A 27,825-nucleotide genomic window follows, 5' to 3' on the forward strand; every position below is an offset into this window, starting at 1 on the left:
CTGCTGTTCCATGGTGAGTTAGCACCAGACACTGAAGCCTTATCAACAGGGAAAGGATTTATATGTAAATACATATTTACTTATAAAGCTAATATAATTTATATTTTGCATTATCTTTATGTTTCACAATGTGTAGGGTTGAAAAATCCTACTTTTATTTTCCATATTTTTCCATATTTTAGAGTTTAGTACATATTTTCGTTAATTTCCATATATTTTCCATATTTCATATAAAACAGTCCATATTATATTAGGTTTAACAATAAAACAAAACAAAATTCCATTAACTTTTAAAAATACATTTCAACAATAGAGATTTAAACACATGTTCAGTAATCCCTTTAACATCAGAGTTATTTGAAAATTAGCAGTCCTATCAACAATGGGAAAGTAAGTTACAAAACTGTATTAATTTAATTTAAAATTTTTAACAGACTTCAGTTGTGCAGCTCGACAGTTAAATGCCAGTCAGAGTACACATAGGTTCAGTTTTGTAAATCATACTATAAAGACGGTAAATATGCCAAAAGTACGTCATTCAGTCAATTTAAAATCAAAACTAACAAGTTACATTTCAGAATTTAAAGAAGATGGTTTATCAACTGACAATAAAATATTATTTTGTAATTTGTGTCAGTGTGCAGTATCATCTACACAAAAGTTCCTGGTGCAACAACACATTACAACTAGTAAACATCAGGCCAACAAACAACTAAATTCCAAGCAGAGACAATTGTTTTTAACACAACCAACAACATCGAATGTAAGATCTGAGTTTAACATCGACCTGTGCCGTTCTCTCATCTCTGCTGATATTCCTCTCTACAAACTAAAGAATAAGGTCTTCAGGGAATTCCTTGAAAAATATACTCAACATACAATCCCGGATGAGTCAACACTTAGGAAGACGTATGCTCCATCCATCTACGATGAGACAATACAGAAGATAAGAGATGAAATTAAAGATAGTTCAATTTGGGTTTCCATTGATGAGACTCCCGACAAAGAAGGTAGACTCGTTGGTAATGTAGTTATCGGTTTGTTAAGTGAACAATATTCTGAACGAATTCTTTTACATTGTGATGTTCTAGAAAAGTGCAATAACAAAACTATAGTTAAACTGTTCAACGAAGCTATGGGTATCCTGTGGCCAAAGGGTATTATGTACGATAATGTGTTATTCTTTATTAGCGATGCTGCCCCTTATATGGTCAAAGCTGGACAAGCATTATCTGTTGTATATCCTAAATTGACTCATTTTACTTGTGTGGCGCATGCATTTCATCGTGTGGCAGAAGTGGTCAGAGACAATTTCCCTAAAGTAGATTTGTTGATTTCATCAGTGAAAAAAGTATTTCTCAAAGCTCCCAGTAGAGTTAACGTGTTGAAAGAAATGTACCCTGAAATTCCATTGCCACCAAAGCCAATTTTAACTAGATGGGGTACATGGCTAGAAGCAGTTGAATATTATGCCGAACATATAGACTCTATTAACAATGTTCTCCTTGCATTGGACTCTGAAGATGCAGTCTCAATTGATACTGCGAAAACAGTTACCTGTGACATAAGTGTGAAGAATGACTTAGCTCACATTCAGCATACATTTTCATGCATCATAAAAACGCTCAAAAGTCTCCAAAATAGGCACCTTTCACTATCTGAAAGTTTTGAAATTATAAATAGTACTGTGGAACAACTGAATCGTGGTAGAGGTAAAGTTGCAGATGCAGTAAGAGCTAAGGTGGACACTGTACTTTCAAAAAACCCTGGATATGAAGAACTACAAAAGGTTGTTGCTGTGATGAGTGGTGAATCAACAGTGAAGATTAACTTGGACTTATCCCCAGCAGACATTGTGAAATTGAATTATGTACCAGTTACTTCTTGTGACGTCGAACGCTCTTTTAGTCAGTATAAATCTATCCTCAGAGACAATAGAAGAAGATTCACTTTTCAGCACTTGAAAGAAATGTTTGTAACCTATTGTTATGGTAACAGACAATAAAAATTGTGTTTTGTTGAAACTACATTGGAAGATAAGGTACGTCCATTATATTTTTTGTTTAGTTTGATTAAAATGTACCAATATTTAACGTACATAGTCATTTTTTTATAATTTTAAGTCCATATTTAATTCCATATTTTGGTAAAAATCCATATTTAATTCCATATTTTGGTAAAAATAACTACATATATATTTACATATTTCATATATTTTTAGTCCATATAAATCCGTTCCCTGCTTATCAATGTTCACATCATCGTTAAACACACAAAAGTATTGATATTAATCAGGAGAGGCTTCTAATTTATCGGCTTTAAATAAATTTTCTTGAGATAACGAACAAAACGATAACAAACTGATAAAATATCCATATTTACTGTAACAGGCTTTGATTCGCTTCAACGTAACGTATGTAATTGTTACCAACATTATGTAATGATATATGACAGTATAGATGAAAATATATTCTTAATAACACAATAAAGCGTAAAAAATAAAAACCAAGTGCGTGGAAATGGAAAAGCCATTATTCTCGTAGAGCTGCAGCTATACAGAGAAATAAGCACAATTCTTTTTATTGCACAAAACTGTCTTTATTACCAGAATAACATTATGAAGAGATTTCTCTAGCTTCGCTTAGTCACTGGAAGTACGCATCTGCATATCGGGATAGCTACAGAGCCTTCAAATAGACGTTCATCCGTATGTGTGCGGTCGCGCGCGGCGGCTGGAAGCACACAATTTGTCGGCAGAGTCGGATATTCATAGCCCCTTAAGTCAAGTGCGTAGATTGCTCATGCAAACTACAATAATCACCTAATTTTGACATAGAAGATGTTGCAAATTATGTCCTTGTGCCCTCCACACATCTTTCACACCTTTTAAGAAAATTTTCATTACCACACATTAGTTCTTTTGAAATTGTTTCAATTTCCGTTCCTATATTGTCTTCCAGTTCTTCTAACACACATGGGTTATTTCGATATATTCTGTTTTTCAAGTTCTCCATTAATAGAAATCGCATTCGGTAAGATCTGAGGATCGCGCTGACCATATTTACTTACTGATGACCCCATCATAAAAATATCCACAATTAATGCTAACGAGAGATCAGCTGTATGCGTTGTAGCGAAGTCTAGTTGAGAAAATGCCTGTGTACATTCCATAGGCCTACCAGATAAGTCTTCTAGGAATTATGTAATTTTATTATGTATCCCTGTACCTTCGGGCATTCACGGTATTTTTTTTAAAAACACAGGTCCTATAATTTTGTAAGCATTCACTGCGCACTATTCAGTTATTTTAAATTATTATTATTATTATTATTATTATTATTATTATTATTATTATTATTATTATTATTGGAAAAAGACCTTTGAGGAGGTCGAGACGTAGATAAGAAGATAATATAAAAACTGATTTGAGGGCGGTAGGATCTGATAGTAGAGACTGGATTAATCTTGCTCAGAATAGGAACCGATGGCGAGCTTACGTGAGAGCGGCAATGAACCTCCAGGTTCCTTAAAAGCCATTTGTAAGTAATTATTATTATTATTATTATTATTATTATTATTATTATTATTATTTTGTTCGTGGTCCCCATTAACTTTTGTGCGGACTCTCAGCGGGCAGCGGTTGAGAAACTCTGCCTTAGGTTGTACTGGCGCAGGTGGTATTAAAATGTTCTACTGTAGGATACTAGATGGCATGCGTTGTTATTTCACGACACGATATGGTTAACGAAGAACTGGCGTAAGAAACACCTGTTGAATTTTAAAATCTAACAAAACAGAAATTACATGTTTTACTGCGCTCTCTTTTCTGTCGGTAACTCAATCAACAATGTTATTAATATGTTGTCTATGTCACCTATCGGCAATAAGAACATAAGTGTTCATCATCAATGACTAAGTTAAACCAAGCTTTCGCGTGACTACGCTTAACGCAAGTCAGAAGGAAGACAACTATAATTTTGTTCAATTACTCGACCTCGGTGAATGCTCTCTGAGTGGCCTGCGCTCCGAAGCGAGCGTGAATTGCGTCCCATATTTTTCGTTATTTATGTAAAACACTACTGAATTGTTTCAGTGACCGCACAGAACACCAGTGATTGTATAGCTGTCTCATTGTTGCAGCGAGAGCGCGATGGTTTGTAGCGCTAAGTACACCGGCAAGGCCCGTCTTGACGGGAAAATTGCCATTGTCACCGGATCAAATACCGGTATCGGCAAATTCACCGTACTGGACTTCGTTAAGAGAGGTATGATATTTAGTCATTACTTACTTACTTACAAATGGTTTTTAAGGAACCCGCAGGGTCATTACCGCCCTCACATAAGTCCGCCATCAGTCCCTAACCAGTGCAAGATTAATCCAGTCTCTATCATCATATCCTACCTCCCTCAAATCCGTTTTAATATTATCCTCCCATCTACGTCTCTGCCTACGTCTCTGCCTCTCTGATAAGAATATACAACATTTATTATTAATTAATTCAAGTGACGAAGATCCCAAAAAAGAGTATATTAAACAGGATAATTTTCCATGACCTAAGTTTGTCTCAATTCTTTGAATGTTTTCAAATTACACCAATTCAAGCAGATTATGTTCTTGAAAGAATTGGACCTATTTTAGAACCAAAAAACAAGAAGTATTTTATCTCTTTCATCTAAAAAACAATAAATTAGTACAATCACTCATATTATGTCTTCATTCGCTACAAAATGGAATTCAACAATATGGAGTTACAATGACTATTGATATGCAAAGGCTTTGCAGAATGAAATGAAAAGTGCAAAACAGTCTAATTTATTGGGGAACAAGAAGAATTTTCACTTTTCAAAAGTTGAAGCATCTGTCAGTATGTCTGTCTGCCTGTCTGTCTGTCTCGCTATAAATAAAAGTAACATTTAACAATAATGAATGTACTGTACTATAGCAGACTGTGTTAAAGAAAACTTTTGTTCTATCCTTGATCATCCAGCGAGATTGTCAGAGTGAACATAAATAAAATGCAGAGGTACGATGACTCAGCACTAATATGACGTAAGATAGTGACTTGCTATTGCATGTACGCTACAGATTTCGTATTATATTCCTGGCTCTGTGCAACGTCAGTTTGCGGAAGTGAGGAAGAGAGATAACAGAAGTTTGCGATGCATTTTAATGCTCTTAGGCTCAACTCACATGGACCACAACTTTGCGATTATTTTGCAGTTTTTGTGTCGTTGTGCTGTTGGCGGAACCGACCACACGCGGACTTCATTTTTGTGGTTGCTTGAAGTCCATATAGACCACAGACAACCACACCGCAGGCTTTCTATTTATTTATTTTTTTAATTTTATTTAACTAGCTAGCTAGATAGCGAGTACAAATTAAAATTATAAAACAAAAATGTTCCTAGCCACTACCGTAAGAGCCAGGCTCGTGTACGGTGCCAAGAAAGCGTCTGTCGTTTCCAAGGATACGGTGTCGGCGGCGACTGGTCGACGTGTCGCATTGTGTGAGTTGCGCTCGACAACCGACAGCGACAATTCTGTGGGTGATACCGACCACTTACGACCACAGAAGCCGACAATGACTTCAGTTTGTGGTTCGTGTGAGTTATTATACCATCAACTGTTTCCATACTACAGCCCATGCATTATGTCCAGACACTCCCCTACTCTTCCTACAGAGCTGCGCAGGAGATCGGATGAGTCTACTTACGAATTATAGTGAATTGGTTAGCTTTGCCTTGAAATCGGTATGCACACGCCCGACCTTCCCTTCTACTTCTACCCCTCTACAGAAACGTTGTTCCCCTACTGAGCATCGCGAGTGTCTTGATAAAATGCATTAGCTGTAATTCCTGACCGCTCACAAGAGGACCACCGTTTTGTGGTTGTGCTGTGGTCTGTGTGAGTTGAGCCTTACGCCCGCGATAAGATAAGCAATATTTTTTTTACCGGTCACTCACAGGCGAAAATATAATAAAAGAACTGTATATACAAAGAGTTTCCGTATGTATATCAACTTCCTGGTTATCTAGCGTCGTTGGAATTGGTGATAGCGAGATGTTATTTGACATCGTTTTTTTCGTTTTTGGATAACCTGATATTCGCCTTAAGTTGAATCAAATCTCGGAAAGAAACCCAACCACATAATTAACCCAATCTGGCAGTCCAGTTCACGGTTGTTTTCTGTTAACACAGGGGAAAATACTGGCGCAGCAAAGCCATATTGTACTTTTGGGCTAGGAAAATATTACTCGTCTTTTACGAAAACAGTGATTTGGAGACTATACCGGTACTGGATGTGGAATCACCTCCTAATAATGCTAGATTAAAAGAAACCTAATGCACCCATACATTAACGTGTACTTGAACTTTTCTGTTTTTTAATTCCTTTATATATAGTCTAATTCTGCAATAGCATGATACATTACAATGATCCTTTATTTGTAGTCCCTTACTATTAATTTATTTAATAATTTTGATATTAAAATTATGAAATTTGTAGTTATTAGCGAAGAGAACTGGTTATTAAAAAAATTGGAATGGCGCCACTTTTCGAAGGCAATTGAAACTGAAGAAACTAAAAGTCTCTGGAAATCGATACTATTTAAAAAAATGTTCTAAACCATTATTCAGCTTAAATCTTTAGGCCCTACCACGTCGCGGAAAAATAATTTAGAAAAACATACAACAAAAGAAGAAAAAGTCTAATGTTTCCACGGTATCGAAAATTATTATGAGGCAGAATTTTAGGAAAAGATTAAGATGGAAAAAGAGAAATATGGAAATCTATCACTTAATTCCGAAACTTTAAGTGAATACATGGAGTTGAAAATTCTATTTAGTGAGCCTTGTAAATCGACAGGACCATTTCCAAAGAGCTAAATCTAATGGCTCATTTATTAGGCACTATCAAATGTTATTACTATGTCATTACTATTATTATTATTATTATTATTATTATTATTATTATTATTATTATTATTATTATTATTATTATTATTATCAAATAGGAAATAGTGGTTATTAAAAGGATAGAAAATCATCTTCAAATTTCTCTGGAGCAGGTGAATAGGATGTCAGAATCACAAGTTACAATACACCAATGATGCGTTGTATTAGTCTGAATGTGGTGATGCTCTTTTAACAGTTCTAAAGTAATTAATGCAAAAAATTCGCAATACAGATCAGGCAAGGGCATGGTTTCTGCGAAATATGGATTAACGAATATCGCTTCGAATAATGTATATGTCTTCATTATGAAAGAGCAACGTACCATGACTCTGCTATTTCGTGAAATACAGGTTAGGGTCTGGACTTGTCTACAAGAAGAAAGATGACTTTTAATTTTGGGAGACGTTCTCATACCCATGAGCAATATGTTCTCGTCTTATCAGTAAATCTTTCGCTCAATATCGACTTTTTAATGCGCCGAGATTTTAGATTAGTTTCAAGCGTAATGGAGGTCTTTGCTTATAAAAATGATATATGCCTTATATTATAAAAGAAGACAACATCATTGTATTTTAGAATAACATCATTATATAAAGCACATCTAGGTCAAAAAGCATGGATAGACATAACGGCTCGGTTAGAGAAGCCAACGTACTATGGTAGGAACGATCATGATTTTAAAATCAAATGTACGAAACAGAAAACGGATTTAGGTAAATTCTCATTTTTAAATAGAACTATAAATGATCGGAATGATCTACCTGCAGCGGTCTTTGGGGCTGTCCTTCCTTAAAGAGATTAAAAAGAAAGTGTAAATTAGAATTAAGATGACATTTATTTTTTAAGGTGACATGTATTTATTTAGCCTGACGAGTTACTCCCTTGGTTTGAATTGTAAACTATTTAAAAATAGCTTGTAAGAGGATCTTAGACTAGAAATGTTTAGTTTAAATATAGTTCTGTTTATAAGTATTAATAAGGGTGTAATTGTTCGTCTTATTTGAACTGTTGTATCAGTGAAGCGTGGTGAGTCAGTGAAGTTATGGTTTTACAGTGCAGTGAATAGTTCCGATCAGTGATAATTTATAGTGTCGATGAAATGTGTTCTATAGTGCCAGTGAAATGTGTTATATAGTGTCAGTGAAATGTGTCATAGTGCCAGTATAGTGAGTGAGATGAGAGTAAAGTGAAAGATTATTATCAGTATCAATGTGGAACTTATGTTGGGCCTAAATATATATATATATATATATATATATATATATATATATATATATATATATATATATAGGTTGTAATGTAAAATTAGGCTCACTTATTAATTAGGTTATTTTACGTATTATTATTAATTGTATTCTAATTGTATTGTGTACATAATTGTATTGTGTACCGTATCTAATAGTTTGTGTATTGTATAATTGCATTGTGTATTGTAAATTTATTATGTATTGTTTATATTGTTTGTACCACTGCCTCCGGGTGCTTGCCCATTTGCAGTGTAAATAAATACATACATACACTGACAGATCAAGTTTGTGGTGATGAGACAAGAATTCCTATGAAAACCTAAATAGGAATTGCCAAAATGACTTACTCAGTTTTTTCAGTCACTTATGAATATCACAGATGCAAAATATTACCAATCCCAACATTCAGTTATCATACAATTTATAATTTTATTATATGTCGGATAATTCTCTGTGAAGCAACAGTAACTAAATAGCGAAGTGTAGCTTGATAATGCTTAAAAAGTTCGTTTATCCCCAACTAATTGATCTGCAGATCAGCATATTCTTTCAACAGGTTCAAGAGTCTTTCAATAGCACAATTTCCAGATCGCTGGATCGGAAGCAACGAACCCATTTCGTGGACACCATGTTCACCCGACATCACTCCACTGTACTCGTATATCTGTTTATAGGGATATGTTTGTATATCTACATCATCTGATTTATCAACTTAATGAGTCCGCATCTATGATGTGATTGCTGTGGTAACAATGGACATGTTGGAAAAAACATGATACATTTAGTTCAGGCTTCATGTTGTCACTGACACTTTTTCGCGCTTGTAGCTCAAATACTAGCGCTCTGGTCTTCCATCCAGGCGTGCCGCCGGGTTTGATCCCCGGCAAGATCGTGATGAGATTTATAGTGGAAAAAGAAGACGCTGCAGATAATTTTCTGGGGTACTCCCATTGCCCTCCACCATTTCACTAACACTCTCCATCTCTCCCTTATTTCATCTATCATCCGCAATAATAAAAATAAACTGAGATGAAGTCTTGAGGGTAATACGGGTTTCAGATGGTGATATACAGTAGGAAGAGTTTGGGGCTTCGAGCTCCTCGAGCTTATCGGGTTACTCGTGTGCGGAGGGACCTGGCTTTAACAAGAGCTGGGGCAGGATGACCCAACTATCAGCGTCGGGTTCAAGAATGCCACTGTCCCCTGTCGGGCTTGAACAGTTATAGCATATATAGAGTGCACAATGTGCCAAAGCATGTCTAAGTATACGAACTCCCTCCCGGATCCAGCCCTCATAAGGCCAATTCAAAGTCAACGCCAATAATGCGTCACATGCAAATATTTGCTAATAAATGTTCGTTAAATTACTTCTATTTGCGTTGTATTTTGTGCAGCTGGATGTCCTTAAATTTCCTAATATATGGTTCATTAGACTTATGTTAAAATATGGACTTTTTAACTAAGCACGATTCATTTTAAATTGTTTTCTTACTTTTTTGTGAATTAAATCTGAGTTAATTTACTACGTATGAGTTAATTTTAATATGATAATATTCTACAAATAGTATCTCTCTGACTTTTTAATAATTGTAATACATTCCAGATTTTTATGTTTTAAATTAGGACAAACAATATATCCTTGAGGAGCCACAATAATGAAAACTTTATTAGTGGGAATTTCTTACTGGTAAATGTTTACGAGTGTAAACAAACTCCGTTTATTGCCATTTTTTTAATTTTTGTTGGATTTTGCAATAACTGTAAAATATTTTATGCTCGACCATTGTAGCAATATGAAAGCGCAAGTATCGATTATTCTCGGATATGCAATCGAAAGACAACTAGCGAAACGTCACGGAGGCTGAAAATCCAATACTGTCGCAGAAGGTTATGTTCTGTTACTATAATAATTAGCGTTAATTGTAAATAATATTCAAATAAATTCAATTTGTCATCTCGTTTTTCAATGTCTAAATCAATTTCAAGGTTATATCAAGATTAATGTTTATTTTACTCTCTAGATTAGATCAAGGTCAATGACATTTGTTTCTCGGAAAAAATCAATACTTTCGCGTCTGCGCACATCTCACAATTTACGAGATATTGCACAAGGTCAGTTCCGCTCCCCAGTCAGATAAGAACAACATGATTACGTATGAATAATTTCAAGTTAGAAATATGGTCGAGCATAAAAAGTCGTATGAAACTTGCCTATAATAGTATTTAAGACGCTCGTGTGAAAATTATGAAACTCGCTTGCGCTCGTTTCATAAACATACTCGCATCTTAATTACTACCATTATAGGCTCGTTACATAATGTAATATTATTTTATTTTAATGTTTACGAACTCTTTCATTTAATATTTTCACAATTTTAATTATGATACAATTATAAAGAAATAAATAATTCTATTTTAAAATTGTTTTAAATCATTTAAAGTCTTGAAAATACACCAAATTCATATCAATGTTTTATTAAATATGATGCATGAAAATCACACATATTTCAGACCATATACTCACAAACACAAAAACAAAGGCATGGATACATACTTTGTTTGAAGCCAAGTGTTTTACGATCTCTGTATTCAATCATTGTAGTGATATTGGCCCTAGAATTTAAAACAAATTAATACAGAGATACTCTCATAAATTTAACTCAGATGTATGTAATCCTAATCAATTTGTTATTAATGAATATTAGTTTTTAAAAGGAGTCTGTACACCGAATTTTGACAAAAAAAATGAAATTTTGGTTTCTACCGTTTTTCGGTACTTTAATATGTGTAAAATGATATGATTTTATTTCTTCTGTCAGCTTTCAGCCCTATTTTCAGCAAAAATATTGTAGTAATTATTAATGTAAAACATGTTATCAATGAAATTTTTTTCCCAACCGCTCGTGGAATTTTAAATTTATTTAGCCGATTCTATACATAAAGGTATGTTACGTATGTCCTATTTTTTCTACATTTGTATCTTTTATCACTTGTGAGAAAAGTGCTCCCAAAATTGAGGAATTTAACATTGCACGATACGGAAATTTTGACATCATTTTTCTACACTTGCTTATTATTGTGGCACTGGTGCACTTTTCTCGAAAAGTTTGTACCTAAAATGCTGAAATTAATATACAGTATAAATATGATGGCATTTTACACAGTACAGTAGGTTAAAAAAATTAAGATTACAGGGTTGTTTCCGATCTCTGATAACGAATTTGAATGACGCCATGTGCGTCAGAAATCACACCAACAGCTGAATTGCGGCGAGAGGTGACAGACCAGTAGTGAGTGATTTCATAATCAGAGTGCCAGTAGCAATGCCCAAGAAAATCGAGCCTTTTTGGGAGGGGTACATAACAACCCTTTCCGATGCCAAGTACAGTTAGGCCTACGTGAAAATCATAGAAGCCTGAAAAAAACGTGGTTTCGTTATTTCCAAGAAAGGCATATTGTGTGTACCTAATAAGACTGGCAACGCTGGGATGGGATTAATTCCAGAATGGAAAAAGCAAGCAAATCCACCCCCCGTCACAAGTCGCCGCACTCCACGAGATGATACAAATTAATTCCATTCGAGCTTTACCAATCTCATTAAGTAGGCCTATACAGAAGATGACTTTCTGGGAAATAACGAACTCTTGTTTATTGCAGGCTTCTTTTATTTTCACTTAACTGTACTTGACATTGGAAAAGGCTATTATGTACCCCTCCCAAAAAGGCTCGATTTTCTTGGGAATTTCTGCTGAGAGTCTCCGTGCACTCTGATTATGAGATCACTTACTACTGGTCTGACACCTCGCGCATAGTTCAGCTGTCGTGTGACTCCTGGCGCACATGATGTCATTCAAATTCGTTATCAGAGATCGGAAACAATCCTGTATTTCTATCTTTAGCAAAAGTAAAAAATAATTTGTAGTAATTCTTAATGCAAATATGTTGTAAAAGATTTTTTTTTTTTTTTGCCAACCGCTCAGTGGAATTTTAAATTTATTTAACCGGTTGTATACATAAATGTTATGTTACATGTCCCCTATTCTTTCTACATTTGTATCTTTTATAACTTCTGAGAAAAGTGCACCCAAAATTGATGAATTTAACATTGTACGATATGAAAGTACAGTCTCCCCTTTAGATGTTATTTATTGTAATTTATCTATTGAACTTTATTATGTATTCAATCCTTTCCTGAACACGAAATCACTCTCTTTTAGGGGAGTGATAGAATTTTGTATGTATACATTTCTTTGTATATTTTCCTAGCATTAAATCTATAATAATGATTAGTAGTGGTAGTAGTAGTAGCAGTAGTAGTAGTAGTAGTAAGAGAAGTAGTAGTAGTAGTGGTAATATTAGTAGTAGTAGTAGTAGTAGTAATATTAGTAGTAGTAGAGTATTAGTAGTAGTAGTAGTAATATTAGTAGTAGTAATAGTAATAGTAGAGTAGTAGTAAGAGTAGTAGTAGTGGTAATAATATTAGTAGTAGTAGTAAGAATAGTAGTAGTAGTAGTAGAGTAATAGTAGTAGTAGTAGTAGAGTAGTAGTAAGAGTAGTAGTAGTAGTAGTAATATTAGTAGTAGTAACAGTAGTAGTAGTAGTAGTAAGAATAGTAGTAGTAGTAGTAGAGTAGTAGTAAGAGTAGTAGTAGTAGTAGTAGTAGTAATATTAGTAGTAGTAACAGTAGTAGTAGTAGTAGTAAGAATAGTAGTAGTAAGAGTAGTAGTAGTAATATTAGTAGTAGTAATAGTAGTAGTAGTAATAGTAGTAGTAGAGTAGTAGTAGTAGTAGTAAGAGTAGTAGTAGTAATAATATTAGTAGCAGTAAGAGTAGTAGTAGTAGTAAGAGTAGTAGTAGTAGTAGTAGTAGTAGTAGAGTAATAGTAGTAGTAGTAGAGTAGTAGTAGTAGTAGTAAGAGTAGTAGTCGTAGTAGTAGAGTAATAGTAGTAGTAGTAGTAGTAATAGTAGTAGTAGTAGTAACAGTAGTAGTAGTAGTAGTAGTAAGAGTAGTAGTAGTAGTAATATTAGTAGTAGTAACAATAGTAGTAGTAAGAGTAGTAGTAGTAATATTAGTAGTAGTAGTAGTAGTAGTAGTAGTATCAGCAGTAGTCGTAGTAGTATTATTTAGAAAGTTATTAGTGTCTTCAAAAGGTTTCTTCTGGTCCAATAGGAGCTCGAGTAATAATGGCATGCAGAGATACGGATAAAGCTGAGACAGCTGCCAAAGAAATTCGAAAACTATCACAGGATATCGAGAATGCAGGCACAGTGGAGGTTGTGAGTCTGAATCTGGGATCGCTCGCCTCCGTGCGACAGTGTGCCCAGGAAATCCTCAACAAGTGTGATAACATCCACATACTGGTCAACAATGCAGGTAATACAACCTTATCTCAGGGAAAGTAAAATTAACTTGGTCACTGTTAAGAGAGCGGTTGTTGCTCACTCATAAACAATTATTTAGCTTAAACTGGCCTAAAAAGGGTTCAATGAAAACTGATAGATAATCATATCTGAAATTATGCTATATAGATTGATTCATAGAACTTAAAGGTACGGTCGCACGTCGCTACTTTTGCAGCGCTGCAGTACAAAAAATTGCGCAACTCTCGTACTGCGACGTGTGAACAACGGTGCAACCCGAAAAGTAGCGGCTGCCGAACCTGCTGCCCGCTACTTTTTCATTCTGCGCGCAGATTAGAAGTAGCGACGTGTGAACAGGGTTCTCAGGGTTGCAGCCGCAGCATTTTTGATATCGGTTTTGTTGAAACTTTTGCTGCGGTTGCAACCAGTGTTGGCACCCAAATGTGCCAATGATACTTTTATTGTTTGGATATATTTTAATGTTAGATGTGTTGAAAATAAATTATTTGTAACAGTTATTGAATACACAACACAATCTAAACATATTTGCTAGTGATATAATTCATTTTTTTTTTTTTTTTTTTTTTTTTTTTAATTTTCCGTATCTTGGTTTCAAACAGGAGGGTTGCCAACATTGATTACGTGAATATGCTGTTGGTTATCATTTAAGTAAATATGCGTTTTTGAAAGCTTTATAGTAAAAATAATGCCAATTTCTGAATACTAGTTAGGACAGAAAAGCAATAATAGATAAGTAAGCTTTAGCATAAGTTTCGTAATAATGCGAACATAACCACAAAATGTATATTGAAAAGTCAACACGGAGATGGAAACCTGCAACATGACTGCGGCTGCAAAAGTAGCGCCTTGTGTGTGAACAGACTCGCAACCTCCAGTTGCAACATTTGCAGCACTCGGGTTGCGCAGCACGAAAAGTAGCGTGCAGCTTTTGGCTTACGTGTGAACACGACACGCAACTTTTGCAGCTGCAGTACAAAAGTTGCGCAGCAAAAGTAGTGACGTGTGACCGTACCTTAATGGAGTCTCAGAATAACTTCGAAAGGATACCTTGCAAAATGCGAAATTACCATCCACAAGGAAAACGATCTTTATACCGTCCATTAAAGATGGGGGAATGAGACCGTGACAGGCCATTAGGCCTAAAACATGAAAAGAAGGAAATAACTCTAGTTGTTCAACATTATATTTGTGTGCCATTTTAAGCTATAAATTACAAACACGAACACAAGTGTACAACATCTAACTTCTTCTTGGTTTCCAACGAGACTAAAATAAGCACAAACAGCAAGACAACTGCTGATAGCCCGGCAACATTCATTTCAAAGTGCGCAGAAACCAAATGCTCCTACCGGTCACACTGGAGTGGGGATTAAGTCATTATCTTGAGACTTTTGAAGAGTACATAAATCTGCTCTAGTAAAGTACGGCTTATTCTAGATAGAGTAGCATTGCATTGTTCTATTCCTACTGCCTTAGCGTATTTAAGGTCAACCTTAAACTGTAAAATGGCCTACTTCTTTGCCACCCATCTCGTTATCGGTTAGTGGATGTGGAACAATGACGTCATGTGGTACTCGAGAACGGAAGCGCTATGTTCTGAATATTGCCTGGCTATAGCAATGTTGCCACGTTTACCCACTAATGATATACTCTTTCCGTAACTTGTGTAAGGAAGATCATCGGCCGAGTCCACACCTGTGGAGTAACGGTCAGCGCGTCTGGTCGCGAAACCAGGTGGCCCGGGTTCGAATCCCGGTCGGGGCAAGTTACCTGGTTGAGGTTTTTTCCGGGGTTTTCCCTCAACCCAATACGAGCTAATGCTGGGTAACTTTCGGTGCTGGACCCTGGACTCATTTCACCGGCATTATCACCTTCATTTCATTCAGATGCTAAATAACCTAGATGTTGATACAGCGTCGTAAAATAACCCAATAAAATAAAAAAAAATCATCGGCCGACAATCAAGTTTCCACTTCGTGTTAAGAGACTAATACCACAGTCTAGTATATACAGTCACGAAGCTCAATATGTAATAAATATGCATCCCTAGATAGTTGCTAACCACTAAGATCGCTACTATCGCCTCATTACAGACACTGCGAAATAGTATCAGCACAGTCTATTGTTCCTAGCAACCTCAACAATTCAAGCTTCGTGACTGTATATACTAGACTGTGCTAATACTCCCACCCAGTTATATTTCACATTAATATTATTTTTTTCAGGAGTGATGGCATGTCCACAAGGCAAGACAGAGGATGGGTTTGAGACTCAGTTGGGCGTGAACCATCTGGGCCACTTTCTTTTCACATGCTTGCTTTTGCCTCGCATCATTCGCTCAGCTCCTGCCAGAATCGTCAATGTGTCATCATCTTTACATGAATGTAAGTGAAAAATATGCTATTCTTCCTGCTATGCATCACAGATCTGCCAGACCGCCAACGTTCCATTTGATAGCGACATTCCTTTATTAGGCAACGATACACTCCTGTGATTTGCGGAAGCTGTGAAGCCTCTGAAAGTCATAATATGCAGGAGATTTGCCGCGGAGAATAGTTTCGATGTGTTGTACATCATCTTCTGAACTTCGAAACTATATAGCAAAAGAATTCAGAAGGTGATGCACACGACATGGAAACTAGTCAATTAAGGTAAAATACCAACATAGTTTAATATTAACATAGTGAAATAATTCTTTGGTCGGCAGGAAAAGGCACGTAAGTAAAAAAAAGTCGATTTTTCTGATATCTCTAATCACATAAATCAAGTATTTTTTCTAATTTTTGAAATAATAAAATTTGTCGTATCTTAAATTGAAAAGAGTCTTACTTTAACCAACATACATGAATTTCATTATTATATTTATATTCAATTAAGAGAAAGAGTATGGGAGAGTCGGGTAGTATCGGACATCGGGTAGACAGTGCGTTTCTTTCATATACCACAGATGGTAGTACCTGAATGACTTGGTTAGGTAACTGTATGCGACATCACAAAAACGTAACTATGTCATTCAGGCACTATCATCTGGTTGTAGATGAAAGAAACTCACTGTCCGATATTACCCGATGTCCGATACTACCCAACTCTCCCCTAAATTAAAAAAAAAGTCTCTCCAGAAAAATTCATTTTTTTTTTTATTTATGTGGCTTTTCCCGCCGACCAAAGAATTGTTTATTGATATAACTTTACAGTTCTTTATGAATACAGATCATCGCTAAAAATATTTCGAATTAACAGCTAAGAGAAGACTGTCTTTGAGGCGTAAATTGTAGATGAAAAATGGAGTGAGAAGGGTATCTTACTCATTGGGATCGCTACAAACAGCTATAGCTGCTTGACTAACAATTTTTCTCTTCCTTTCAGATCAATACTTCTAAAATATTTGACACAGTATTATTTTTTCCGCCGAAGGACATCACATAGTTTAACATTAATGAAAACTTGTCACATAAGGACGGTCTTTGTTTACAAGTTGCTGTATGCCATAGTTAAGGCCTAAGATTTTCAGTTTGATTCTCACTCTGTACAAGATGATGCTTACCCTAATGCAAATCTCTTAGTCAATTATGTCTACATGTGCAATGAAGTATGTATAAACTTTGCTCTATTTTTTTGTAGATGGAACAATACAGTTTGACGACATGAATATGGAGAAATCGTACAGTGCTACTGGGAGCTACTGCCGAAGCAAGTTGGCCAATGTATTATTCAGTCACGAGTTGGCTTTTAGACTTCAAGGTAAGTAGCGAATATTTCAACTTGAATGTTTGTTAGTTTTAAATTTAAATATTTAATTTTCTCACTACACTAAGAGAGTAAGTCACCAGCTTACAAGCAAACATTCTGATTGGGGCAGATAAAAAAGTTAATTTTTTTTCTTTCACTGTGTTAATAATGTCAAAAGAAGTGCTTATACAAATTTTGGCCACTCGACCGCAATTACAAGGGCCGTAAAAAAATAAGTTCGCCAGAGGCCGTTAACAGAAAGAAAACACAATTTCTTTGGAAAAATTTATTGGAACAGACAAAGCAATTGTTCAGCATTTTTAAACTCATTCCTCACCGGAATTGAGACATTTTCATATCATGGGATCGACAGAGAGGTGCAGACGACTGTCAAACGCTGGTTCCGATCCCAGGCGATTGACTTCTACGACACAAGAATACAAAAATTGATCCAATTATATGACAAACGTGTCAATTCCAGTGGGGGATATGTTGACAAATAGTGCAACAATTGCTGTACCTGTTTCAATAAATATTTCCATGGAATTGTAATTTCTTCTGTAAACGGCCCCAGGGAAAATCACTTTCTGGATGGCCTCGTAATTTCGGTCGAGTGGCAAAAATTTGTATGAACACTTCTTTTGACATTATTAACATTGTGGAAGAAGAAAAACATTTAACTTTTTTATCTGCCCCAACAAAATGTTTGCTTATTAGCTCAGGCGGTAGGCGTGTTTGCCTACTTCTCGTTCCGGAGCTGCGCTCGGATGTGAGTTCGATTCCCGTTTGGACTGATTACTTGGTTGGGTTTTTCCCAGGTTTCCCAAACTGCAAGACTAATGTAAGGTTATTAGTAATTACATAGAGAATCCTCGGTCTCATCTCACCAAATTCCATCTCTGCTAAATAACTTATCTTAATAGTTAATATAGCGTTGTCAGTTTCTCAACATTGCAAATTAGTCAATAAGCGTTTTAAACATCAGCATCTGATGAACAATCTCACTGCTATAGGTACCGATGTGACTACATACTCGCTCCATCCAGGGGCCGTTAAGACAGAACTTCAACGTCATATGGACGACACATTCTTCAGAGGTGCGGAATTCATAATGAAAGGCTTTGCAGCATTGTTCTTTAAAACTCCAGAAGAAGGTGCACAAACCTCAATATACTGTGCAGTGGATGAAAAGCTGGCTGACAAAACAGGACTCTACTACAGGTAAGATCCATAATGTCCTATAAGTAGAGATTCGTGAAATGGTTCTATTTTGTCAAATTTTTACACTTCTTTATATTTCTTCGCATAAGCCCCAAAACCGCAGTTCTGAATCGTGAAATAATTCGAATTCGTATAATAACGTAAAAAAAGTAATTCAAGTTTTTTAATGTATTCCAGCAGTAATCTACTTGTTTTATTCCCAAAATCTTAATAATATGAATTGTTAAGTAATATTTTAAATTATAAAAGAAATTATTGAACCAGAAAATGGTTACTTTTCATGTGATTCTAGACAATTTATCTAGTGATCTTTCAAATTAAGTCTAAAACTTCCATTTTGAGATATGGTGAGATGAAGTTCTACTTTGCACACAATTTTATGACTTACTTCCTTTTAATAAGGAAATATACAAGCAACTATCCAGTTAGTTAGTTAGTGGGGTTTAAAAAAGGGCGCGTCAGCTACTATGGCTATTTGCGCCCTTATCTAAAATTCTTCACAAAACAGAAACACAATACAATAATCAGAATGCGTAAAATAACTAAAAAGCGTTGTCACGGTTAAAACGAGGTTCAAAAATGCAGTTTCAACAAGGTGATGCATAAAAAAACATAAAAGTGAACAGTTCTCAGATCCTACCTAGTATTTAAAAAGAAACAATAAAATAATAAAACAAATGCCACCCGAAATAAATTATCTGGCGCATTTCTAAAATACTCTGATGTCAAGTCCGAAAGTCAAGTTTGTTAAAAACATATACTAAACAAATGTAACCTCCGATGTAAAGGGTCCGGAGGATAAGTAAAAAACGGGTCATTAAAAAACTAAATCACCCTGTCAAGTCTTGTATTCGATAAAAACTCATAACTGCATTTGTACAATTAAAATAATTTCCAAGAGCGTCACGTAGAGTCGGCTGAATTCCCTACTGCCGACGGATACTGTCATATTTTCTACAATGCAATAAAAAATGTTCCACCGTAAGAGAAACATGGCATATATCACACTCCGGCTGAGGCTCGCCACGTAGGAGCAACTATCCATCTTTGCAATTCCGGAATACCAATATCAAAACAAGCATAAAATCCTACATATGAATCAAACATAACCTAAAATCTACGTCTTGGCGCTTAGGCTACTTCCTTTTGCCTTCTCACGTAAGCGATGCTCAATGTACCGGTATAGCTTGTTAAATGAAATATTTTCAAGGATCTGAAACTTTTATAAAAATTTGTATCGTTGTTGCCAATAATCTTGCAGTTTTCGAAAACTCATTTGTGAAATAAAGTGTATAATTGAGTTGAAAGTACTCGCTGAAGACACACTTATTCCAATAATCTCTCTTTATGCTCTGATAAGCACAAATCAACGTCATGAATAATCTACTCTAATGTAAACACGGTCTAACGTTTATCTTAACTTCTCCTGCCACCAACTGTTCCAGTGTACAATCATTTTCAAAACTGAAGCATGTGAAAACGCATTATCTTAGGTCCACAATGTCAGAAGAGGGTTAGGGCCTAAAGTTTCTTGTTATTGTTTTCATTGAGGGAGAGTTGTTAAATTATATTGACTGCGATCAGTAGCGCATCCAGAAATGTGGTCGGGAAGGCTTTTTATAACTAGTGTCACAGAGCAACATTAAAATTGTATAGCTGTATCCTTACGCGAAGTGTGGTTGGCTTAAGACTGCGTCACTCAGATGTGATTGGGTGGTTGGAATGGTTGGAGCTACCATACACGCTCCAAATAAAAGTTACAGAACTTAGAACAATAACGAAAGTTCGAGATTAAAATAAAAGTACCGGTATGTTGTGAAAACCCATAAACATACAGATCTATTTAAAAATAAATGTTTCAAAGATTACACACGTCAATACATTAAAGAGGTTTCTTTCTCTTTTCCTTTCTCCCCCATTTTTTTTTTTTTTTTTTTTTGGGAGGAAGGCTTTAGATCCCCTAGGGTGAGCCCACACTGCGGCAAACAAACTGTTTCAGGCTGCTCAAAATAAAATGTTTGTTGCTGTTTCAAAAGTCTTCAATACACACTGCAGTAAACAAGTCATTATCAATACACAGTTGCTATGGTTCTTTCTTAAACTTCTTGAAGTTAAAACTGTAAATAGCAAGATTTTTTTTTCTATTTGCATCAGGAGCTTCTCAGCTTTACACTTCATCTCAAAATTAATTTATATTAATATAAATAAAAAGTTCAGTTTGTTACAGTACTGAATTTTTACTGAAACAAGATATCAATAATGAGTAATTGAACATCTGTGCAGTGACTGTAAAGAGAAGAGAGCTTCTGCCAAGGCCCGAGATCCCGAGACAGCCAAGAGACTGTGGGAGGTGAGTGCAGAGATGGTAGGACTGGGCAGCTGGGACCCTTTCACAGCAGCTGATGGGGCACTTCCTCCAACTGCTACTTAAAGGTCAACGAGACTTTTATCTTGAGTGTTTCACAAACAACAGAAGGACAAATTCGTCAGTGTAAAGCAGCACGAAGTATATCGTGTTAACATTTAGCACATAAAATAATTATAAGCCTTCAAAAGCAGTATTACTAAGTGCATTTATGTCAGCTAAAAAACAGAAATGAATATATTTTTATATTTTTCATTTGCATTGTTTTCGTTTTTATTATTTTTATTTAGCAGGTTTAACAATGTTTATAACATCTTCCAGCTTTCAATTAATATTCTGTTGCTCTTCTCCAATCTTCTGTGTAATTCCAATCTCCATACTGCAGTCCTTTCTCCAGTATGCTGCTTAAAAAATTCTACTCATAATGTAATTTTAAATCGTTACGTTTTATTGTGCCAAGTGATACTCAGTCTAGTATTTTCTTTGGAAATCTATCTTCTGTAATCCTTTTACGTGTCCATATCATTTTAACTCACTGTTTTTTTCACGAAGTCTATTATTGAATTTTGAACGTTCACTTTTTTTTCTATTCACATTGTTCTTTCTCTTACCTCTTCTAGGAACTCTTGAAGAACGTCGTTAGAAATCCATTCCTGTCGAAAGTAATCTTTATTTCGTTCTTAAGTCGGCCTAGGTAGCGTAGTCGGTATAGCGCTGGCCTTCTGTGCTCGAGATTGCGGGTTCGATCCCGGTCCAGGTCGATGGCATTTAAGTGTGTTTAAATGTGACAGGCTCATGTCAGTAGATTTACTGAAATGTAAAAGAACACCTGCGGGACAAAATTCCGACACACTGGCGACGCTGATATAACCTCTGCAGTTGCGAGCATTGTTAAATAAACCATTATTTAAAAATTTTTATTTTTTCGTTCTTAATTTTAGCTCCCATGTTCAAATTATAGTCTTTGTTTTCTTACTTATATCCCAATCCCACAAAACATCATTTAATTTTTATATTGCTTCTCTGCCTCTATTCATCCTGTCATTTATTTCAACTTCATGACGTCCATCTTTATTGATTTTTAATTTTTATATTTGTTAATTTTTATTTATTATATTCTGAGACATGCATAAGTTCCTATACATCCACTGTTAAAATGTTTTATTTTTCAAAGATTTGTTAAAAATAGAAAAGAAAAAAATAATACAGTATTTTCTGAAACTGTACCAATCAAGATCATCAGTATTTCAAACAATGGTAATTTAAGCACAAAATCTCGTAAGAATATATTGTTTTTAATTTGTACTGTTACCAATAAGTGTATTTTCAGATTGTCACATTTACTATCTAATAAAGAACAGTCATTAACCATCAATAATTATATTGATAATTGGATGTTGTTTTTATTTTTAACACGAAAGTGTCTACAATAATACTATTTTGTACGGAGACATGAATAATTAATAAATACGTCACTCAAAATCTAGATGATTTATAAAGAAAAGAAATCTTCTTTCCTGAAATCCTGACTCCACCAACATCACTATTACCACAGCCATATCCATTTCTACTGTTTCAGAATTAAACACGAATGTTCAACGAACTGAGCATCTTCTAAATTAATTTAGAAGATCACTGTGTGTGTTTCTACCTTGACAGACATCCGGACAAAAATAGAACATAATTAACTCGAACACAGCACAAATTCAGTTCCTGTACACAATTGATCACATGCTTTTGCACTCAACATATCCTACACAATGGCGTAAAAGGCGCCAAGACAGTTAACCTGTGAAGGTACTAAAAGCTCTGAGTCCTTTACTTTTGAGTCTAAGCTTGTCATAACATCTTTTTTCAATTGGCAAAACCAGAGCCTTCTTCAGTTACAAGCCGGAGCCATACATCGGCAACATTGTAATTAACTGTCAAACAGAGGCCTACTATCCAGAACACGTGTTTGGGCTAATGCCGATTTTCAATGTAAATTAATGTTACAATATAAGTGTGTGTCTATGGAATTATGTTCGCGGTCGTACCAAACGTTAATTGTTGATGTATTATAAACTAAGTGCGTGTTCGCGATAAAAACAAGACAATAAATAAAAACATGGCTGCAGTCTTTAGCAATTTTTACGGTTATTATTAATGACAAAGTGATTGACAATTCTTCTAAATATTAAAATAATATTGTATAAATTATATTTTCATAGTCGTACTTGTGGTTTGTGGTGTATCAGAATTCTAGCCAAATTGTTGGGTCTCGCCTGCTATATCAATAAAGTTACGCTGTTGACTTTCAAGTTACTTGTAAACAGCTATTTTGTGATCCCATAAATGTTGCAATTTTGTTGAAGATTCGGAATGCCTGCTTTACGTCAGAACTACCCATAATTTGTAGATGCATTCAGTCACTTTGTTGATTTTCAAGGTTTATTTATTAATATTATTTCTTTTGTAATAAATTAGTTATAAACATGTTTCTTTTCACTTCGTATTTACAGGATTTAAAGTTTATTGAGTTTACGCTAATTGGCACATACTTAATAGATAATGTGTTTTGTTACGTATTATGTTGAAGGTATGTTTCTTCATTTTTTCATAGATTTGGCCTTGGCCTATTTAAAATTATGTTTTAGAAAATTTGTAACAATTTAGGATAACAATATTGTTATCGTGACTGGCGAGTTCAAACTAAAACTGGCTTCCTGGGCATCTGAAATATTTATAGAAAAGCACGACAGATAATCACATGAAATTAAAATAAGTTACATGTATGTGATATCCTAGACCTTTCACGTCAGAGGTAAAACAACATAAAGCGGCTAAACATTGTCAATTTACTACCCACATAATGGTTAATTGATTGGAATAGGGTACTGTGAAAGTACGTCGTTATTTTATTTATTTTTGGTACAAGTAACAAGTACAAGATGGTACACATCAATAAAAGAACACGCATTCTTTTATTTTTTTTAAGTTATAAGTGGCTGTATGCAAGTACTTATGCGGTATTCTGAAACTCAAATAAAATACCATTTCGGATTCCGTAATAAATTAAGTACATCAATACACTTAATCTTGATCATATGCACTTAGTTTTGTATCAATTAATGTCGAAAATGTACATGTGACAACGAAATCAAAGCACTAAAACGTCTAACGTCATGCTTTTATTTCGCCTCCACCCGCCTCCACTCAGCGTTGCCAAACTTACCCATGCTCCGGCTTGTAACTGAAGATGGCTCTGGCAAAACACAATAAGATCACATTTATAATAGTGCTATGTAATACGTGGATAGAAGACAACATGTGTGCTGACTGGCTCACCAAAAATCGCGTTCAGTTCTCATTTCCGGGACCAGAATCAATTTGTAGTTATTTAAAAGGCCATTTAAAACGTAAATATAGCCCTAAGAGCAAAATAAAAATGATACTACTGGGAAAACATTTCCAAACTGAGAAAATATATTGTCCAACATACGTAACAAAAGTCTTGATACAAAATTAAAAACGATAGAAGAAAAAAACTATTATACTTGGCCTTAAGGGCTTCACTAATAGACCTAATAGACGGTAGTATAATATATTTGAAATTTATTAGAGTTATACTAAAAGTGAGGAAGTTATAGTGAATGAGCACACCGTAATATGGAAAGTGCAATGAGCGATAGTGTGTGTGCAATGTGTTGTAGTGAAAGTGCGGTGAACTACAGAGCCAGTCCATTGAGTTACAGTGTCAGAATAATGAGTAGTAGTGAAAGTGCAGTGAGTTATAGAGTGTGTGCAGTGTTTTCCAGTGAAAGTGCAGTGACCTACAGAGCCAGTTCAGTAAGTTTTAGTACCCGAGTAATGAGCACAGCTAATAGTATATAATGATAAGAGAATATACAGGGGTTGCTGAAAATATTAGTAATGAAGAGTATAATAGTTAGTAGTATAACATATATCTTTGTGTGTTTTTGGATGTGCCAGTAGAGTCAAAAAGTAACTGAACATGTGTAGATAACTTTGTTGCATATGACATGTAACCATTTACACAACACCACTTACGCCCCCTGGGTAGTGACACACTTCTTCCAGCGTCCATACCATTTCTCGAAACAGTCCTGTAGCCCATCTTTGGTCACTTCCCGCAGAGCGAGGTCGCATGAATTTTCACCTTTCGGCTGACGCATACCGCCATCCCTTGAGTAGGGATTTGAAATTTGGAAACAGGTAGGAATCTGTTGGAGCAAGATCTGGTGAATATGGTGACTGTGGAAGGACAGGTATTTTGTGTTATACGAGGAATTCGCTCACCAAGAGCGACCGATGTGCTGTGGTATTGTCATGATGAAGAATCTAATTCTGTCCTTGCTACAAATTGCGTTTTCTTCATGGAACTGCATCACGAAGACGTCGAAGAATTGCAACATGCGTCTCTTTACTGACAGTTCGACCCTCAGGAATAAACTCGAGTTTTACGAGATCCTGGATATCGAAGAACACTTCAAGCATTACTTTCCCCTTTGATCGGTCGGCACACTGAGACTATACGCCTGGAGAGTAGGCCACATACCACACGAACGGACAAGGTAGAGAAGTTACCTACTGAGCATGGCGTTGCCATCCGAAGTTCGGGTACTTTCTGACTCTACTATGAGTAGTATTATGCTTTTGATTGTACGGTATACAAAAATTAAACTCCGGCATTACCGGCATATGAACCATGATTTTTAATTTGACGGAGTTTTTCCCTGCCTTGAGAGCCATCAGTCTTGGACGGTAAATCTACTTCACGAAACTTCTGCAGGATTCTTCTACGTAACTCTTCCTCATTTTGGGCTTTCCAACCATTGCTATCCCGATATAGCTTCTTGTTATTATGCGCAGATCACTTATGACTCGTTGATACAGCATAAAATGCTCCCCAGCCTCGCCCCATAGAAATATTTTGAAGCCTATTCAGTCGTCAGATTTACAGCAATAATTGGGAAGCCGAGGAGCAGTTCCTTAGAAGAATCTTCGTAACTTTCGTAAAGCAGATGCCTTCATTGTTCAACGATTACTGGTTCAAGTCAGTGTAAAGTTCCTTCGAACTGAAGACCATGGTCCATGTAGGTCTACCGCCATATTAATTTTGTGAACGTTAAGAATGAACAAATTTAGAATAATGTACAGTACATTTCATGTTACAGTTAAGTGTAATAGTATTCTTTGTATCGTTTTATAATTTTCTTTCAAGACTTTTGTCACACACGTTATTCGTAACAAAGAACAGAATATTTTTTTTTATTATTAACTCTCATCAGAGCAGAAATGAAACTGATCACAGGCCTATCCACTGTACATTAGCAGCTTAAGTATCTTAAAAATATTGCTACAACTGATAGTGACTTATGTTCTTTGTGCTACAACCGAAGCGTAGTTATCTAGGTTACGTAGCTCAATACAGCCAGTCTATTTACAGAAAAAATTCTGAGAGCTTCGCCTCCATTTACCTGTAACTAGTAATACGAAAAAGAAAATTTTCCACCGAAAATTTTCTGAATTGAAGTTCAGTATACGCAAACAACGTAGCTTCCCACTGAGAAGTTGGTTGTGGGTCTAGAACGCGCGACTTAAACCGTAGAACAGACAGCTTTTTGCAATATGAAATTGTAAAAGACGATGTTGAAAGTGTTCCCCATTTGCTGTGAGGCAGAAGTTGTAGCATACTCTAAACAATGCAGCTCTGTTTCCAAAATGCTGGCCATTTCTTCTCGTATGTTCTTTTGTGACGTCTTCGATTTTATTTTTTTGCAATACTGATCCCCTAGTTTTTTAATTTGTTCACATTTTATTAACTGTTTTCCTATTAGGTGGGTCAACGCCAATAAATCATTCCTGAAATTCTCTATGACACTGGACAGGTGATTCGTTTCTTAAAAAGTTAAAAAATGAAAATCATTTGTTCGGTAGTAAATCTCAGATCTATGACGCAAAAAGTAGACATAAGCAGAGAACTAAAACCGCACTGCACACGTCACTCAAAACAACTGACTCATGTGTCATGCCGTCTTATCGATGCCTGCCTACTCGGCTGATGCTTACGTGACTTCCGCCACGGTATTCAGTATAGACGCGAGCCCAGGCAAAATAAATGCACTGTATAAACACACCTACTATAAAATTGCAAGTGAACTCACCATTGGAGCAGGTACAGTAGTCCAACTCACGACAATAGAGCCACGGAAGGAGTTGAACAAATGACAATGAAATCTTCCCCATGAAGTTCCTTATGTGACGTCACAGCCGGTGTAGGATGGTGAGAGTATATCCCAAGCTGTGATATAAAATTAAAAGTAATTTGAGCAAACAAAAAAAATTACGTAAACAAACAAAAATTAGCTAAGAAAGCCCAGCCAAAAATCACGTAAACTAAAATTATCCTCAAAACCAAACCTAACTTAAACCAAAATCACCTAAACAATCTAATACTATCCTGAGAAAGACTAAATCTGACATAAACCAAACTATGTACAGAAACTATTTGTGAACTCTCAACAAATGCAAGGTCGTTTCAATTTCATTACTCAGTGGTCCAAAAGATGGCGACTCAAGGTAAATGACGATAAATAACAAGCTGTGATTTCCAAAGACAATTTCTCCACCTGGAAAAAGTTATTTTCATTCAACAATAAAAAAAAACTGGCCAAGACAGCAAAATATCTTAATATTCTCCTTGAGAGCAGATTAAATTTCAAATAACACATATTTACTATCATAAACGAGATCTTTTATGTCGCAAAATCCTTATTATAAAAGTTTCATTCAAACTAAGGTTATACTAGTGTACAATGTACATCTTTGTTTTCTGGGGGGTAATTCAAGTTGGGTTTTTTTAATCGAAGTTCTGCCATTTTCCCACGTTAGGTATCAACACCATTTTTTGCTATTTCCATTCC

At 35.5% G+C, this 27,825-nt stretch overlaps 1 protein-coding gene across 1 annotated transcript; it reads left to right on the top strand.

Annotated features, from left to right (window-relative positions):
- Window positions 1-4,010: 4,010 nt before the first annotated feature.
- On the top strand, window positions 4,011-21,809 carry LOC138712118 (retinol dehydrogenase 12-like). Its single transcript, XM_069843536.1, has 6 exons — window positions 4,011-4,265; window positions 13,373-13,576; window positions 15,810-15,968; window positions 17,206-17,325; window positions 18,327-18,534; window positions 20,818-21,809. Exons 1-6 carry the CDS (start codon window positions 4,151-4,153, stop codon window positions 20,963-20,965), a joined length of 954 nt encoding a protein of 317 aa, XP_069699637.1. The 5' UTR covers window positions 4,011-4,150; the 3' UTR covers window positions 20,966-21,809.
- The last annotated feature ends 6,016 nt before the right edge of the window (window positions 21,810-27,825 follow it).

The sequence above is a fragment of the Periplaneta americana genome, chromosome 13 (assembly GCF_040183065.1).
Source record: "Periplaneta americana isolate PAMFEO1 chromosome 13, P.americana_PAMFEO1_priV1, whole genome shotgun sequence".
Classification (NCBI taxonomy): Eukaryota; Metazoa; Arthropoda; class Insecta; order Blattodea; family Blattidae; genus Periplaneta; species Periplaneta americana.

Coding starts and splice junctions, on each gene's coding strand:
- LOC138712118 (XM_069843536.1), top strand. CDS start 4,151: ATGGTTTGTAGCGCTAAGTACACCGGCAAGGCCCGTCTTGACGGGAAA. Junction 13,577..15,809: donor CATACTGGTCAACAATGCAG/GTAATACAACCT, acceptor TATTTTTTTCAG/GAGTGATGGCATGTCCACAA. Junction 18,535..20,817: donor AAAACAGGACTCTACTACAG/GTAAGATCCATA, acceptor ACATCTGTGCAG/TGACTGTAAAGAGAAGAGAG.